Source organism: Leptopilina heterotoma, unplaced genomic scaffold (assembly GCF_015476425.1).
Source record: "Leptopilina heterotoma isolate Lh14 unplaced genomic scaffold, ASM1547642v1 Lhet_134, whole genome shotgun sequence".
Lineage (NCBI taxonomy): Eukaryota > Metazoa > Arthropoda > Insecta > Hymenoptera > Figitidae > Leptopilina > Leptopilina heterotoma.
The window spans coordinates 1,212,599-1,228,720 of record NW_025110853.1 but is presented as its reverse complement, the minus strand read 5'-3'; the positions used below and the strand labels follow the sequence as shown (position 1 = coordinate 1,228,720).

General features: G+C 38.3%; 2 protein-coding genes across 7 annotated transcripts in view; both read right to left on the bottom strand.

The window, feature by feature from the left end:
• Positions 1-16,122, bottom strand: part of LOC122497580 (dopamine receptor 1-like) — a 553,069-nt gene that overhangs the window by 295,009 nt on the left and 241,938 nt on the right. The gene's annotated exons all lie outside the window — the stretch shown is intronic.
• Positions 11,347-11,949, bottom strand: LOC122513138. Its single transcript, XM_043629411.1, has one exon. It carries the CDS (start codon positions 11,947-11,949, stop codon positions 11,347-11,349), a length of 603 nt encoding a protein of 200 aa, XP_043485346.1.

The following is a 16,122-nucleotide window of genomic DNA, read 5'->3' as shown; positions in this document are numbered from 1 at the left end:
CATTCTCTAAATCGTTAGGTTTGACAGGGTTTTAAATAGGACTCCTTATGAGGAAAGTAGGCCCAAAGGGTTTTTGAATAGGACTTCTAGAACTAATAAGGCTTACAGGAGGTTCAAATGTAAAAATTAATAAAAATCAAGTAATAATGATAGGAATGTATTACGTGCAAGTTTGAAGAATGAATAGTATTTCATTTAGAATCTTTATTAAAGAACACATGTGATAATTAATATGTCCCTGAATTCTAAGGGGTTGGATATACTAGATCTAGATTGGCTTGTTACGATCCATTGTTCGACTACTGAATGCATTCTATATACTTTATAAGTGAATGTTGGCTACCGACGATACATACGAGAGTCTCGTTCAATAGTGGGAACAAATCAGTGGTACAACGTGTCCTGCACAAGGTTTCCTAGTCTACTGAATGATGAAAGCACCAAAAGAGAGATTGATAGAAACCCTTTTCAAGATAAGAGATGGCAAAAGGTAAAAGAAAAGTATATCATTGTAAGGAAAAGATCTCATCGATCTATACTTTACTACTTTCCCTCTCTCTCTCTTAACATTTATTGAATTACTATTCTAAAATGATTCGTCTTTTCGAAAAATCGTTATCACATTATTTACAATTCATTTTATCACAGAAAAAACTTAGTCTCAAAATGAGTAGCGTACGATACTCAAAATGAGTTGCAAAAAAATGAGACTCCTTGTCTCATTTTGAGCTTACATAAAAATTACTCATAATGAGACCAATCATATTCATTATGAGTATAAAAGATACGTGGAAATTTTCATCAAATAATGAATAACCCAATAAAAATATAAAATATATTAATTAACTGTGCGTAAATAACGTAAAAAATATTATGTAATATTCATTTCACATATATTTTGCCTACAATTTTTCAATAAAGGCAATCAAATTTTTAGGTTATAAATGTTTGTTGACATACCAGCAGGCCTGCATACCAGTAGTGCCAATCTGATTTCACATAACTTACTTCAATTAAATTGCGCTAAGTTTGAAAATTTATTCATCCTGTTATGTGTAATTTACTTTGATTAAGTTAATTTTTAATTAATAAATTGATTTTTAAATAAAAAGACATTAAAATATTTTTAAATTAATGAAAATTAACATTTTTCACAGTAAATATATATGAAATATCACAAAATGACAAAACTGCAAATGTTACCAACCCAACATTTTGAAAATGTTTATCGACAGGTAATACTCATTTTGAGCAACTTGAATTCAGTAATTTGTTAAAATTGAGTAGTAGGGGAGAGTCTCCAGTTGTGAGACACCTCCAGTTGTGAGACAGTCAATTTTTTTTAACATGCAATATTAAAAAGCCGATTGGTTTATATAAAAACATTTCTTTTTATATGAGCCAACTATTTCGTGTACGCCGAAGCGGATATATAAACTGTTTTTGTTAAATACCAACACTGTGTGTGATAATCGACTAAAAAGCGTTTTTTTAATAAATGCAAAGTACTTTTTTTCCAAGTTAATTAATTGGAAAAGGTAAATGTAATGCATTTTCTTTTAGTGTTTTCCTTATATTTTGTGATGCAATATTGCATTGTTCCAATCTACGGTTAAAAATAATTTAATTTTCCTTTTTCAAAATAGCTCCAATTTCTGGGTGTGAGACACAGCATATCACCAGTTGTGAGACGGTGTCAACACCCATCTGGGCAGCATAAAAAATACGACTTTGCAGGCATACTATTTAAATGTTGTTTTGATTTTTTTTTCTAGTATTTTTGGGCATGTCAAGTGGAAAAAAGTCAATTGATTCAGAAGAAATCAATTTTAATGCTCTTGTTGAAGCTATTAAATTGTATTTTTTTGATAGTCGTATTTTGGCGAATAAATATTATTATTTAGTGTATAATAATATATATTATTAATATATTTAATTATTTCTACTAAACATAACGTTTTATGTCAAACTAACTAAATTTTAGCAATTTTTAATGAGTGTCTCACAACTGGAGACATTTTTTTTTTTGAAAAAAGCGATGTGCTCGGAAAATGTATCGTAACATTTTTTGAGTTTATCGAAACACTACACTTTCTTTTAATAAAAGTTGCGTATTTCTGTTACCTTTCGAACGGTGTATTTTATTTACAATTTCGTTTACCCGTTTACAATTTACGGGTCAAAAATAAAACCCGTCTCACAACTGGAGACTCTCCCCTACTCAAAATTAGAAGCAACAAAAATGAGACCAAGTTTTTTCTGTTTTAGAAAATACTATAATTTTGTTAAAACTGTTAAAAGTAGTAAAAATTTTGTTTAAGTCAGACACAATTTCTTTAGTATATAAATAATTACTTGCATTAAATATCATGTTAATCGAATATCAATAGCGAAGACTTGTTTTGGCCAGACCAAAAGTTTAATTATTATTCATGATAACTGGAAATTAGTGATAAAAATGGTTGAACCTTCGAATTCTATAACAATAATTTAATTAAGAATACGGAGTCGGACTATTAATATGTAAAATTTTGTTTTAGTCGGACAAAAGTAGTTACATTCTAAAAATTTAAAAGCATTAAAAACTTACGGAAATTGAATTTCAGTAGTAAATAACAGTTTTAGTTGAACAACAGATATCAGAACACTTGTAGAATTCAGATTCAGTAGCAAAAGTAATTTTCAATCAGACAAAACAAGTACATATAGTGCGTGTATAATCGAGTTTCAGTAGCGAAGATCGTATTTGGTCAGACCACAAGTTTAATTACTGTAATATAAAATTAAAATTAGTGCTAAAAAGCAGTTTTAGTCAGACAAATTTTAAAAAATACTGTAATTTTGTTGAAAATAGTAAAATTTTGTTTAATTCAGACAAAATTTATTTCAGTATGTAAATAAGTAACTAAGAAAATTGTTAAATTTGATTTACTGAATTAGATGTACAAAATTTTAGTTGTATTGACATTATATACCTGAAAGTGAATTTAACTAAAATACCCTGAGAATAATTTTGAAACACATTTGCAAAACAATTTAAATAAAAATTCTGCAAGTTTAATTTATTCCAAAGTTTATGAGAGAAAGAAAAAAGTTTAGGAAGAATTAAATCTTGTTAATATTTTCAAACGCAGCTAGACATGAAAATCCAGAATTTTCTTATAAATTTTTGAAGTTTAATAATTTTCCAGTACTTTTAATAAAATTCCCTATCTTTTCCTTGAATTCTCTGTTTTCTCTGATCTGTATTTGACTTATTTTGATGAAATGTAATATTCGGTATAAAATGACACTTAAATTTTAAAGGCTACAAATTAAAATTTTTGAAAATTTTAATGTCGAATAATTTAAATTAAAAATTCTAAGGAACTTAGTTTTTAAAAAAATTCTGATTTATATTTTTTATAAGTTAATTCAATTTTTAAATATAAATATTTAATTGAAAAATTATCAAATTATCGAAATATTGTAAAATTTAATTGAAACCAATTTAATTTTGAATGTATTTTAAATGAAATTCCTTTTTTTAATAGATAAATAGTCAAAAAACTTTTTAAAAATTACTAAAAATAATTACTTTTATGAAAAATTTTATTTAAAACTTCTAAAAAATATATAATTTAATTTTGGAAGAATTTTAATTTTTATTATAAATAATTAAATTTTAGACGATTTGAAATTGTAATTTTTTTAAATTTTTGATCTTGTTGAAAAATAAATAATAATAAGTATAAATTACTGAAGTACTAAATAATTTAATAAAAGTAATTCGATTAATAGGAAAAAAAATTAAAACATTTTTAAACAATTGAGAATTCTTGTGAATGTTTTCTTGAAAAAGTACACTTGGGGTTAGGCAGCCAACGCTAAATTTTTTGTCTTTTTGTGTTGATTCTATTGATTCTTCTAAATGTTTCTTTCTTTTTTTTCTACTCCAATAAATTTTAAACTTAACATTTAATTTTATGAACCATTTTGTTTAAGAATAACAAATTTATATTTCCTTAAAATGTTTTAAATTAAATTTAATTAATGTTATTATTATAATATCCCAATGGGAAATAGCCATTAATCTACCATTGGTGCATTAATGGCCCAATATTGGAAGCCATTGGTTTTCTCTAGGTTTATTATTGGCACCTAATAATGGACCACTAATGGTAAAATCGTGGGATGTCCACGCCGATGCCAATAATTGGCAACCATTATTGGCACATTATTGGCTGCCATTAAAAAACCAATAATAAAAAAAAAAATTTTATTAAATTTTATTAAATAATAAATTTATTTATTTAATAATAATAATAATAATAATAATAATAATAATAATAATAATAATAATAATAATAATAATAATAATATAATAATAATAATAATAATAATAATAATAATAATAATAATAATAATAATAATAATAATAATAATAATAATAATAATAATAAGTATTATTATTATTATTATTATTATTATTATTATTATTATTATTATTATTATTATTATTATTATTATTATTATTATTATTATTATTATTATTATTATTATTGTTATTGTTATTGTTATTATTATTATTATTATTATTATTATTATTATTATTTTTTTTTTTTTTTTTTTTGCTTAGGGACTTTTGGGAAATCTGCCTACAGATACCTTGGATTCCGCACTCCAAGGTTATGTGGGGTTGGTATGATAAAACAAAAGGAAATATAAAAAAAGAAAAATAAATCTATAAAAAATTAAATTTAATACACTGGCGACCTACTACCAGCCCGACCCACTAAAACCCGTAACCCTTCTTCTGGAGCCCTTTACCCTCCCTCGGAACTGTCGTAAGACTTTAGCCTTCGAGGGTGGCGCTCCAACTCTGTCGCTAATGCGACTTTCTGCTTTTCTCTGCGGTTATCCTGCGTTAATAGTTAAAAATTTAATACTATTTCACTATAAAGCGGAACTAACAGCACAACAATAATTAAAAATAACAAATGTGTAATTAAGTGTAAAAAGTCAGAAGATAAAATTATAAACGGATATATAAAAAAAGAAAAAATAAACGCGTATAAAAAATTCAAAAAACATAAAACTGTACAAAGATGAATAAAAAACACAAACAATTAAAAAATGTATAAGGACAAACAAATCACAAAATAAATTAATAAAAAACAAACGAACAAAATTAAAAGCTGTTTAAATTACGCTTTTTGGCGGCCGTCGAGATCCTTCCTCGACATAACCGAGATTATGAAGTTCTCGACTTGCCGCCAATTCTCCTCTGACTGGGTCATCAGCGATACCATGTTCTCCGGTGTAACTTGACTGTTTACACCTTCGAACATGGCCCGCCTCTCCAAGTCCCATTTCTTGCATGAGAAGAGGGTGTGCTCCGCGTTGTCCTCAGGGAACTGGCAATATGCACACACCTCGTTCTCGCGTAATTTAAAGCGACACAGGTACGAGTTAAAACACCCGTGACCTGTGAACGCCTGAGTCAAGTAATAGGAAACCTGACCGTGTTTCCTATTTATCCAGGTGGCGAGTGCCGGGATAAGGCGATAAGTCCATCGACCTTTTTCCTCACCATCCCATCTTTCTTGCCATCTTTCTATGAGCCTGTGCCTCGCTTCTTTGCGGATCAGGCCCTTGCTTGGTCTTAATTCCTCATTCAAGGAACTGCTTTCTTTAGAAAAGAGAAACATTTCTTCCCTTTCCCTCGCCAAAAGATCTGCTGGCGGGACACTTGCAAGGACCTGCACAGCACTCGTAGATACCGTCTTATATGCAGAGATGATACGCGTTGTTATCGATCTCTGCGCAGACAGTATCTTTTCACAGATGGTCACACATCTTTTACTCCTCAGGGATGGAGCCCACGCTGGTGCTGCATAGAGCATTTTAGCGTGGGCGACACTCGCCACCAGTCTTCTTTTTTGTTCACGGGGTCCGCCAACATTTGGCATTAGCCGTGAAAGATTAGCCGCACACTCGATCGCCTTATTTGACGCCGTAGCCATGTGGTGGTGGAAGTTTAATTTCCCATCTAACTCCACACCAAGATATTTAATTTGCTTACTCCACTTGACCTCGAATCCGTCTATCACGATTCGTGGGAGCTCATAACCACGTCTGTCTGTGACCAGCAGTGCCTCGGTCTTTTCCAGGGCCATTTCAAGACCTCTGGTATCCAGCCAGCTTTTAGCTAGTCGCAGACATTCGTTCACCAATGTCCCAAGAGCCTCCTCACTTTCGGCAGTGCACACGAATAACGCGTCGTCCGCAAAGCCGATGATCACCGCACCTTCGGGCAGATCCATTCGCAGAAAATCATCGTAAGATACATTCCATACAAATGGACCCACCCTCGAGCCTTGAGAAGCCCCACGCTGCATCTCTTCCTTGAGAGTGCAGGTGTCTCCCTCATATATAACCCACCTGTCGCTAAGATAATTATCCATTATCCGCAACAAGTAGGGCGGCATGTTTTTCTTTTCCATCGACTCGATGAGATCTTTCCATCTTGCGGAATTAAACGCGTTGCGTATGTCAATTGCTACCAACGCGCAGAAGCTCTTCTTTTTCCCAGGTCCCAATTTGTTTTTTCCTGCTTTGGCTATGTCCACAACTGCCTGGATGGCATCAACCGTGGACTTGCCTTTACGGAAACCAAATTGGTGATCGGATAGACGATTCTCTTCGGTCAAGTGGCTTTGCATTCTCTGCAGAACCATATCCTCTAGAAGTTTACCCATCGTATCTAGCAGGCATATAGGCCTGTACGATGAAACCTTATCTAGAGGTTTTTCACCTTTCCTTAGGAGGACTAACCTCTGTCGCTTCCAGTCGCGGAAGAACTCTCCTCTCTCAAGGCAAAGATTGAAGCATCGAAGCAGAATCTGGGGTGAAGTGTCGATTACCAACTTTAGGATCTCGTTACTTATCCCATCGATTCCAGGCGCCTTGCCTGTTTTCAATCTTTTGCCTGCTTTTTGCAGTTCACTAAGTGTGAAGAGTTCTTCCTCTTCGACTTTGCAAAAACTCCAGTCCCTTCTAAGGTATGGTTCCGCAGGAGGAAACAAAGAATTTATTATCTTTCTGACCCAATCGGGATTGTCCAGGCCGGGGGTCTTTTGCCTCGTCGCTAATTTCTTAGTAACGATTTTAAAAGCCAGACCCCATGGGTCCTTATCGACTTCCTCGATTAGGTCCTTCCAGCTATGGCGTCGCGACTTGCGGATCTCTTTCTTGAGGTTCTTTTTTGCCTCCTTGAAAGCCTCTTTTAGCAAGGGATCTCCCTTAGATCGGGTATATGTCCTTCTTGCTTTGAGGCATTCCTTCCTCAAGGAGGCTAGCTCCTCTGACCACCAGTGCAAGGATTTTCTTATGGGAATGGCGCCTTTGCGTGGTATTGACGCATTGCAAGCGGTGACTATCATGTTTCTCACCGCTCGCACCTTCCCATCCAGACTGCTCGGCCTTTTCACCCAGCCCAAGTCCTCAATCAAAAGGGATTCTTTAGGGACCGGCCGAACTTTTCCTTGTCGAGTCTCTTCATATTCCACGAGGAGGTTTTGCGACTAGGAACATCCTGTCTTTTTTCTCCTCGTGTGCTTCCCATCGAGACTGAGAACTCAATGTACTGGTGGTCACTTGCGGTATATTCCTCTGAGACCCGCCAGTCGCTTATGCGGCTAAATAGTTTAGACGATGCGATCGTTAGATCTATAATTGATCCGATCGAACCTCGTCTAAAAGTCCATGTATTGCCTCGGTTCACAGCTAATAAGTCGTTTCTGGAGATCATTTCTCCAATACGAATTCCTCTCTTGTCGAGTCTCGTCTCACCCCACTCTGGCGACTTTGCGTTAAAATCGCCAGTGATGATGACATCCAGCCTGGATTCTGTGAGGCTCGCTTCTAGGTCTTCGATATTGGCTTCGAAGTTTGTCAATGGGTCGTTAGGTGAGAAGTAGCAGCTATACATACGTATATTAGCTACCTCTATCCACACGAACCCACTGCTCGTCTCCAGAAACTTGTCAACCCGCAATTCTGGGTTGCACAGCTTTATGGCGGCTCTCTTCGCCTTATCCTGATACCAAGGGGCGAGGTCGCTTCCTTGATACTGCTCACTGCAGAACAGGACATCGACCTTATTTTCCCTTGCCGTTTGCATTAGGAGCAACTGTGCATCCTTACTTGTATGCAGGTTAACCTGCAAAAATTTTAAGGATTTGCCTTTTTAATCTTTTGCAGTTCTTCCCAGTAAACCGGGCAGGCTCTCTTTCCGGACTCATGATTTGTTTCTGGCTTTCCCAGGTCCAAGCATGTAAGGCACTTCGGCTTAACGTTACAGCTCTTCGCGAGGTGTCCCTCTCCGCCGCATCTCCGACAGTTTTTACTTCTGTCGGGGCCTTTGCAGAATAGGGTTCTGTGTCCGTAACCTAGGCACTTTTGGCACCTAATTACTTCAACATGCTCACGAATTGGAGCGTTTATCCAGCCGATTATTATTATTATTATTATTATTATTATTATTATTATTATTATTTTTTTTTTTTTTTTTTGCTTAGGGAATTTTGGGAAATCTGCCTACAGATACCTTGGACTCCGCACTCCAAGGCTATGTGGGGCTGGCGTGATAAAACAAAAGGAAATACAAACAAATTGAAAAATAAATATATAAAATAGTAAATTTAATAAACTGGCGACCTACTGCCAGCCCGACCCACTAAAACCCGTAACCCCTCTTCTGGAGCCCACCACCCTCCCTCGGAACTGTCGCAAGACTCCAGCCTTCGAGGGTGGCGCTCCAACTCTGTCGCTAATGCGACTTTCTGCTTTTCTCTGCGGTTATCCTGCGTTAATAGTTAAAAATTTAAAACTATTTCAATATAAAGCGGAATTAACAGCACAACAATAATTAAAAATAACAAATTTGTAATTTAGTGTAAAAAGTCAGAAGATAAAATTATAAACGGATACATAAAAAAAAGAAAAAATAAACGCGTATAAAAAATTGAAAACATAAAACTGTACAAAGATGAATAAAAAAAAAAAAAAAAAAAAAAAAAAAAACACAAACAATTAAACAATGTATAAGGACAAATAAATCACAAAATAAATAAATAAAAAACAAACGAATAAATTAAAAGCTGTTTAAATTACGCTTTTTGGCGGCCGTCGAGATCCTTCCTCGACATAACCGAGATTATGAAGTTCTCGACTTGCCGCCAATTCTCCTCTGACTGGGTCATCAGCGATACCATGTTCTCCGGTGTAACTTGACTGTTTACACTTTCGAACATGGCCTGCCTCTCCAAGTCCCATTTCTTGCATGAGAAGAGGGTGTGCTCCGCGTTGTCCTCAGGGAACTGGCAATATGCACACACCTCGTCCTCACGTAATTTAAAGCGGCACAGGTACGAGTTAAAACACCCGTGACCTGTGAGCGCCTGAGTCAGATAATAGGAGACTTCTCCATGCTTTCGGTTTATCCAGGTGGTGAGTGTTGGAATCAGACGATAGGTCCATCTGCCCTTTTCCTCCCCATCCCATCTGTCCTGCCATGTCTCGATAAGTCTGTTTCTCGCGTACTAATTTGCGGATGCGGTCCTTGCTAGGTCTTTCTTCCTCTGGGTACTCGGGATTATTTCTTCTTTTAAAAAGAAGAAATACTTCCTCCCTTTCCCTTGCCATAAGATCTGCCGGCGGGACACTTGCAAGGACTTGCACAGCACTCGTCGAGACCGTCTTATATGCAGAGACGATACGGGTAGTAACACATCTCTGCGCAGACAGCATATTATCGCAAATGGTTTTGCTTCTTGTTTTAAGTGAGGGAGCCCACGCTGCTGCTGCGTAAAACAGCTTAGCGTGGGCAACACTAACCACCAGTCTCCTTTTCCTTTCACGTGGTCCGCGAACGTTTGGCATAAGTCGTGCCAAGTCTGACGCACACTTTATCGCCTTATTCAAGGCCGTCGCTATATGGTAATGGAAGTTTAACCTTCCATCGAGCTCCACTCCTAAATACTTAATATGTTTACTCCACTTGACCTCGAATTCGTCTATCACGATTCGTGGGAAACTATAACCACGTCTGTCTGTGACGAGCAGAGCTTCGGTTTTTTCCAAGGCCATTTGAAGACCTCTGGCATCCAACCAGCTTTTAACTCGCCGCAGACATTCGTTCACCAATGTCCCAAGGGCTTCCTCGCTTTCGGCTGAGCACACGACCAACGCATCGTCTGCAAAGCCGATGATGACCGCGCCTTCAGGTAGACCCATTCGCAGGAAGTTATCATAGGATACATTCCACACGAATGGTCCCACCCTCGAGCCTTGGGGGGCACCACTTTGCATCTCTTCCTTCAGAGTCCAGTTGTCCCCCTCATATATTACCCACCTGTCGCTAAGATAATCATTCATTATCCGCAACAAGTAGGGCGGTATTCTCTTCTCCATCATCGACTGGATGAGATCTTTCCATCGTGCGGAGTTAAACGCGTTACGTATGTCAATAGCCACCAATGCACAGAAGCCCTTCTTCTTCTTTGGTCCCAATTTGTTTTTTCCCGCTTTGGCTATGTCCACAACTGCCTGAATGGCATCAACCGTGGACCTGCCTTTGCGGAAACCAAATTGGTAATCGGATAGACTATTCTCTCCGGTCAAATGGGTTTGCATTCTCTGCAGAACCATATCCTCTAGAAGTTTACCCATCGTATCTAACAGGCAAATAGGCCTGTACGACGAGACTTTATCCAGAGGTTTTTCACCTTTTCTTAGGAGGACTAGCCTCTGCCGCTTCCAGTCGCGGAAGAACTCTCCTTCTTCAAGGCAAAGATTGAAACATCGGAGCAGAATCTGGGGTGAAGTGTCGATAACCAATTTTAGGATCTCGTTACTTATCCCATCGATTCCAGGCGCCTTGCCTGTTTTCAATCTTCTACCAGCATTTTTCAATTCTGTAAGAGTGAAGAGTTCCTCCTCACCGACTTCGCAGGTACTCCAGTCCTTCCTAACCCACTGTTCTGCAGGAGGAAATAGAGCTCTTATAATCCTTCTGACCCAATCGGGATTGTCCAGGCCGGGGGTCTTTTGCCTCGTTCCTAATTTCTTAGTAACGATTTTAAAAGCCAGACCCCATGGGTCCTTCTCGACTTCATCAATTAGGTCTTTCCAGCAACGGCGTTGTGACGCTCGAATCTCTTTTTTCAGGCTTTTCTTGGCCTCCTTAAATACTTCCTTTAGCAAAGGATCTCCCTTAGAACGGGTATAATTCCTTCTAGCTTTGAAGCACGCTTTCCGCAAGGAGGCCAGCGCATCCGACCACCAGTGCACCGAGCTTTTACGTTAAGCGGTACACCTGCGACGCGGCATAGATTCATCGCAGGCAGCGGTGATGGTTTTCCTCACCGCTCGTACCTCTGCATCCATGGTATTTGGCCTCTGCACCCAACCCAATTCCTCAATGAGGCGGGATTCTTCCAGGGATCGGACAAATTTCTCCTTATCGATTTTCTTTACATTCCAGGAGAGGCGTTTTCGACACGGTGCTTCCTGTCTTCCACCATTTCCTGTGTCTCCCACTGAGACTGAAAACTCGATGTACTGGTGGTCACTTGCGGTATACTCCTCAGAGACTCGCCATTCGTTTATGCGTCTGAATAGAGGAGATGATGCAATCGTAAGATCAATGATCGATCCAATTGCACCCCTCCTAAACGTCCATGTCCTTCCCCGGTTCACAATCGTTAAATTGCTCCTGGAGACCATTTCTCCGATCACTCTGCCTCTTTTATCGAGCCTTGACTCGCCCCACTCCGGCGACTTAGCATTAAAATCTCCGGTGACGAGTACATCCAACCTGGATCCTCTAAGGCTCGACTCGAGTTGCCGAATGTCAGCTTCAAAGTCCGTCAGTGCATCGTTTGGCGAGAAGTAGCAGCTGTACATACGTATGCCTGCAACCTCTACCCAAACGAATCCACTGCTCGTCTCCAGATACCTGGCAACCCGCAGCTCAGGATTGCACACCTGAACAGCGGCCCTACCTGATTTATCCTGGTACCAAGGAGCGAGGTCGTTTTTCCTGTGTTACTCGCTGCAGAACAGGATGTCGATCCCTTTTTCCTTGACCGTCTGCATCAGGAGGGCCTGCGCCGTCCTGCAGGTGTGCAGGTTGACCTGCAGAAACTTTAAGGGTTTGCCTTTTTAAGCCTCTGCAGCAATTCCCTGTAAACCGGGCAAGAGCTTTTCCCGGATATATGGACAATATCTGTCTTTCCTAAATATGTGCATGTTAAGCACTTAGGTTGTTCGACAGAACAGTTCTTTGCCATGTGACCCTCACCGCCGCATCTCCGACAGTTTTTAGTTCTGTCGGGGCCTTTGCATGATCGGGTCACGTGTCCATATGTAAGGCACTTTAGGCATCTCACAACTTCCAGATGCTCTCTGACTTGGACGTTTAGCCATCCTATTCTCACTTTGCCGATCTTGAGCAGAGTCTGACTATCAGCCTCTGCCAGGCGGACCAACGCAACTTTTGTGCCACTAAAACGTGGCAGAAGTCTGCACACTATGTCCGTGTCAGGCTTCCCCAATTTCTCCCTCAAAACTAAAACTACATCCTCCTCAGTCGTAGTTTCATCAAGGCCGTTCAATTCCAGACACCTCTTATTTACAAGAGCCGTAACCTCAGCCCTACCATGTGAGGCCGAGGCCAAAGCCCCCGCAAACTTCAAGGTGTCACCGCCCTTTCTCACAACAAGGAGAACATCTTTATTGAGTGCCCTCCTGATCCTGAGAACCTCAATATTGGACTCTTCAGGCCTCACAGAGCGTTTCATTTCAGTCACGATCTCAGCGATAGCCTTTGGGTTTTTCGCTGAGATCCTTACTGCCTCTGTATTTCTCGGCTTTGAAGGATACTTTTGGAGCTCCTTCTCTTCTTTCTTTTTTAAGGCCTTCTTTTTGGCCTTTGCCTTTTTATCGATGACAGCGGCAAAGCCGTCGCCATCCACTGTGTCATCCTTTGAGCTAACTGAAGCGTAAGTCTTTTTGACTTCTTTCTCGGCTTTTTCTCCACTACCTGGCTTCAACGGAAGGGTTTGCGCAGGTACTTCCTCGCACTTCCTCTTCTCAGACTGGCCATCAGGATGTGGACTCGCTTCTGGACCATTCCCGCTTCTCCGGCGCTTTCTATCATTAGTTGCACCGCTCGGACTCGCCGCAGCACGTCTCTGTGATGGTGATACACAGTTTGCGTTTGTTGGCTCTGGGATTATGAAGGGCTCGGGGATAAATCGCATGTTCCTGCGAATTATTTCGTGCACCTTTCCTAACGCCACCATTCCGTCCTGGACGTCCTTGCTAATGTTTTTCTGCTTTTTGCAGGCCCGCCACATACCCTCGAGTATTTTAGGCATTAGTTCGACCTGATCTACAACATTTTTTTGGAAACTGTTAAGTCCCTTCTCCGCAGAATTTTCGTTTTGGCCCCCCCCAAAATCCGTGGGGCCTGCGACGGTCTTTGAAAGACCGACGGGAGTATTGTCCCCTTGCGGGGTTCCTCCTTGGGGTAATTCATTTACACTTTGACTCATCTTCATTAATTTTTGGTTTTTTTTATCAGGGAACCACCCTGTTGGTTGTCCTTTAGTGAAAAGCCCCGCCACCACGGCAAGGTCTACCGAACATATCCAAGGTGACAGTCGTGTCTGGCAGCGACCCCACCTCTCCCAACTCATCAAAGAAATCAATCATGTCTGGCAGTGGACCCACGTCTCCCAACCCATCAAAGAAATCAATGATGTTCGGCAGCGGATCCACCTCTCCCAGCACATCAAAGAAATCAATGACACCCGGCAGCGGATCCGCCTCTCCCAGCAAGTAAAAGACATCGATGATGCTCGGTAGCGGACAACCATCGGCGGGGATTATTATTATTATTATTATTATTATTATGATTTATTATTATTAAAAATATTAATTTTTTTAATTACTTATTTTATAGAAATGTTTATTATTTTCTATCACATCGAAATGTGAATAACCCTTTCGTTCAGAGTCTAAAAATTATTTACCTCACAGCCATCAGTGCAAAAATAGGAGAGGACGGGCAGAATAAAATTCCACAAATATTCGTGAGAATGCTGCCTCCTTATATACTTTTCAAGTTTCATGTTAATTGCGAGAGAGTTTGAAACAACACCTCCTGCGGAGCGTTGAGCGAACTACGTATGTAGTAATTGTATAATTACTTACCGACGCTGCAGAAATTATCATGTAGTAAGTATGTATAGGAAACACGGTCAGGTTTCCTATTACTTGACTCAGGCGTTCACAGGTCACGGGTGTTTTAACTCGTGCCTGTGTCGCTTTAAATTACGCGAGAACGAGGTGTGTGCATATTGCCAGTTCCCTGAGGACAACGCGGAGCACACCCTCTTCTCATGCAAGAATTGGGACTTGGAGAGGCGGGCCATGTTCGAAGGTGTAAACAGTCAAGTTACACCGGAGAACATGGTATCGCTGATGACCCAGTCGGAAGAGAATTGGCGGCAAGTCGAGAACTTCATAATCTCGGTTATGTCAAGGAAGGATCTCGACGGCCGCCAAAAAGCGTAATTTAAACAGCTTTTAATTTTGTTCGTTTGTTTTTTATTAATTTATTTTGTGATTTATTTGTCCTTATACATTTTTTAATTGTTTGTGTTTTTTATTCATCTTTGTACAGTTTTATGTTTTTTGAATTTTTTATACGCGTTTATTTTTTCTTTTTTTATATATCCGTTTATAATTTTATCTTTTGACTTTTTACACTTAATTACACATTTGTTATTTTTAATTATTGTTGTGCTGTTAATTCCGCTTTATAGTGAAATAGTTTTAAATTTTTAACTATTAACGCAGGATAACCGCAGAGAAAAGCAGAAAGTCGCATTAGCGACAGAGTTGGAGCGCCACCCTCGAAGGCTAAAGTCTTACGACAGTTCCGAGGGAGGGTAAAGGGCTCCAGAAGAAGGGTTACGGGTTTTAGTGGGTCGGGCTGGTAGTAGGTCGCTAGTGTATTAAATTTAATTTTTTATAGATTTATTTTTCTTTTTTTTATATTTCCTTTTGTTTTATCATACCAACCCCACATAACCTTGGAGTGCGGAATCCAAGGTATCTGTAGGCAGATTTCCCAAAAGTCCCTAAGCAAAAAAAAAATAATAATAATAATAATAATAATAATAATAATAATAATAATAATAATAAATTAAATAATTATTAAATAAATAAATTTATTATTTAATAAAATTTTTTTTTATTATTGATTTTTTAATGGCAGCCAATAATGTGCCAATAATGGTTTGCCAATTATTGGCATCGGCGTGGACATCCCACGATTTTACCATTAGTGGTCCATTATTGGGTGCCAATAATGGGACAATAATGGAATGGTGGCTCCCATTATTGGGCCATTAATGCGCCAATAGTTTTTTTCCCATTGGGATTATTCAAATATAAATTTTTAAAGTTTACTGACAGAAAAAAGTAAATTAGGGACAACTACTTTGTAATGTTTCACCAATTTTAACTTTAAGATATGTTTATTGACTATTAAAGCAATTGGCTGCCTCACCCCGCGTTTTGCAAATATGCCAAAAACGTGGTCCTTTGGGAAAACGGTTGTAGAAATTTTTAAGTGCAACCTACGTCAAATTGTTCTATGGCGATTTTTTAGCCAAAAAGACAAGCTTTTTAACGTGTCATTAGAATTGAAAAAACCTATTCAAATAATTGCTTCGCAAACCAAAATGTGCCGTCTTGGATGCCTCGCCCCGTTCTACTCTACGCGAAAATGCCTAATTTTAAGTGTGGACAGAATGAAATTATTATTACCACTAAAACATTGTTTGTTTAATTCATTAAAATGTTCTTTTATTCTCGCAGATAAATATTGTATGAAATTATGAAAGTGAAATATCTAGTCTGAAAACAAAACAATTAACCCGTTGACTGTCGCTGACGCATATATGCGCAAAACTAAACTGGCCAAAAGTAGTTCATGTCGCATATATATGCGCAACTTAAAAAAGGTGATTAAAACTTCTTAAATGTTCCTGAAACCGCTTACTC

Excerpts from the sequence above, each read along its gene's own strand:
- LOC122513138 (XM_043629411.1), bottom strand. The coding sequence starts at position 11,949 with ATGTACAGCTGCTACTTCTCGCCAAACGATGCACTGACGGACTTTGAA.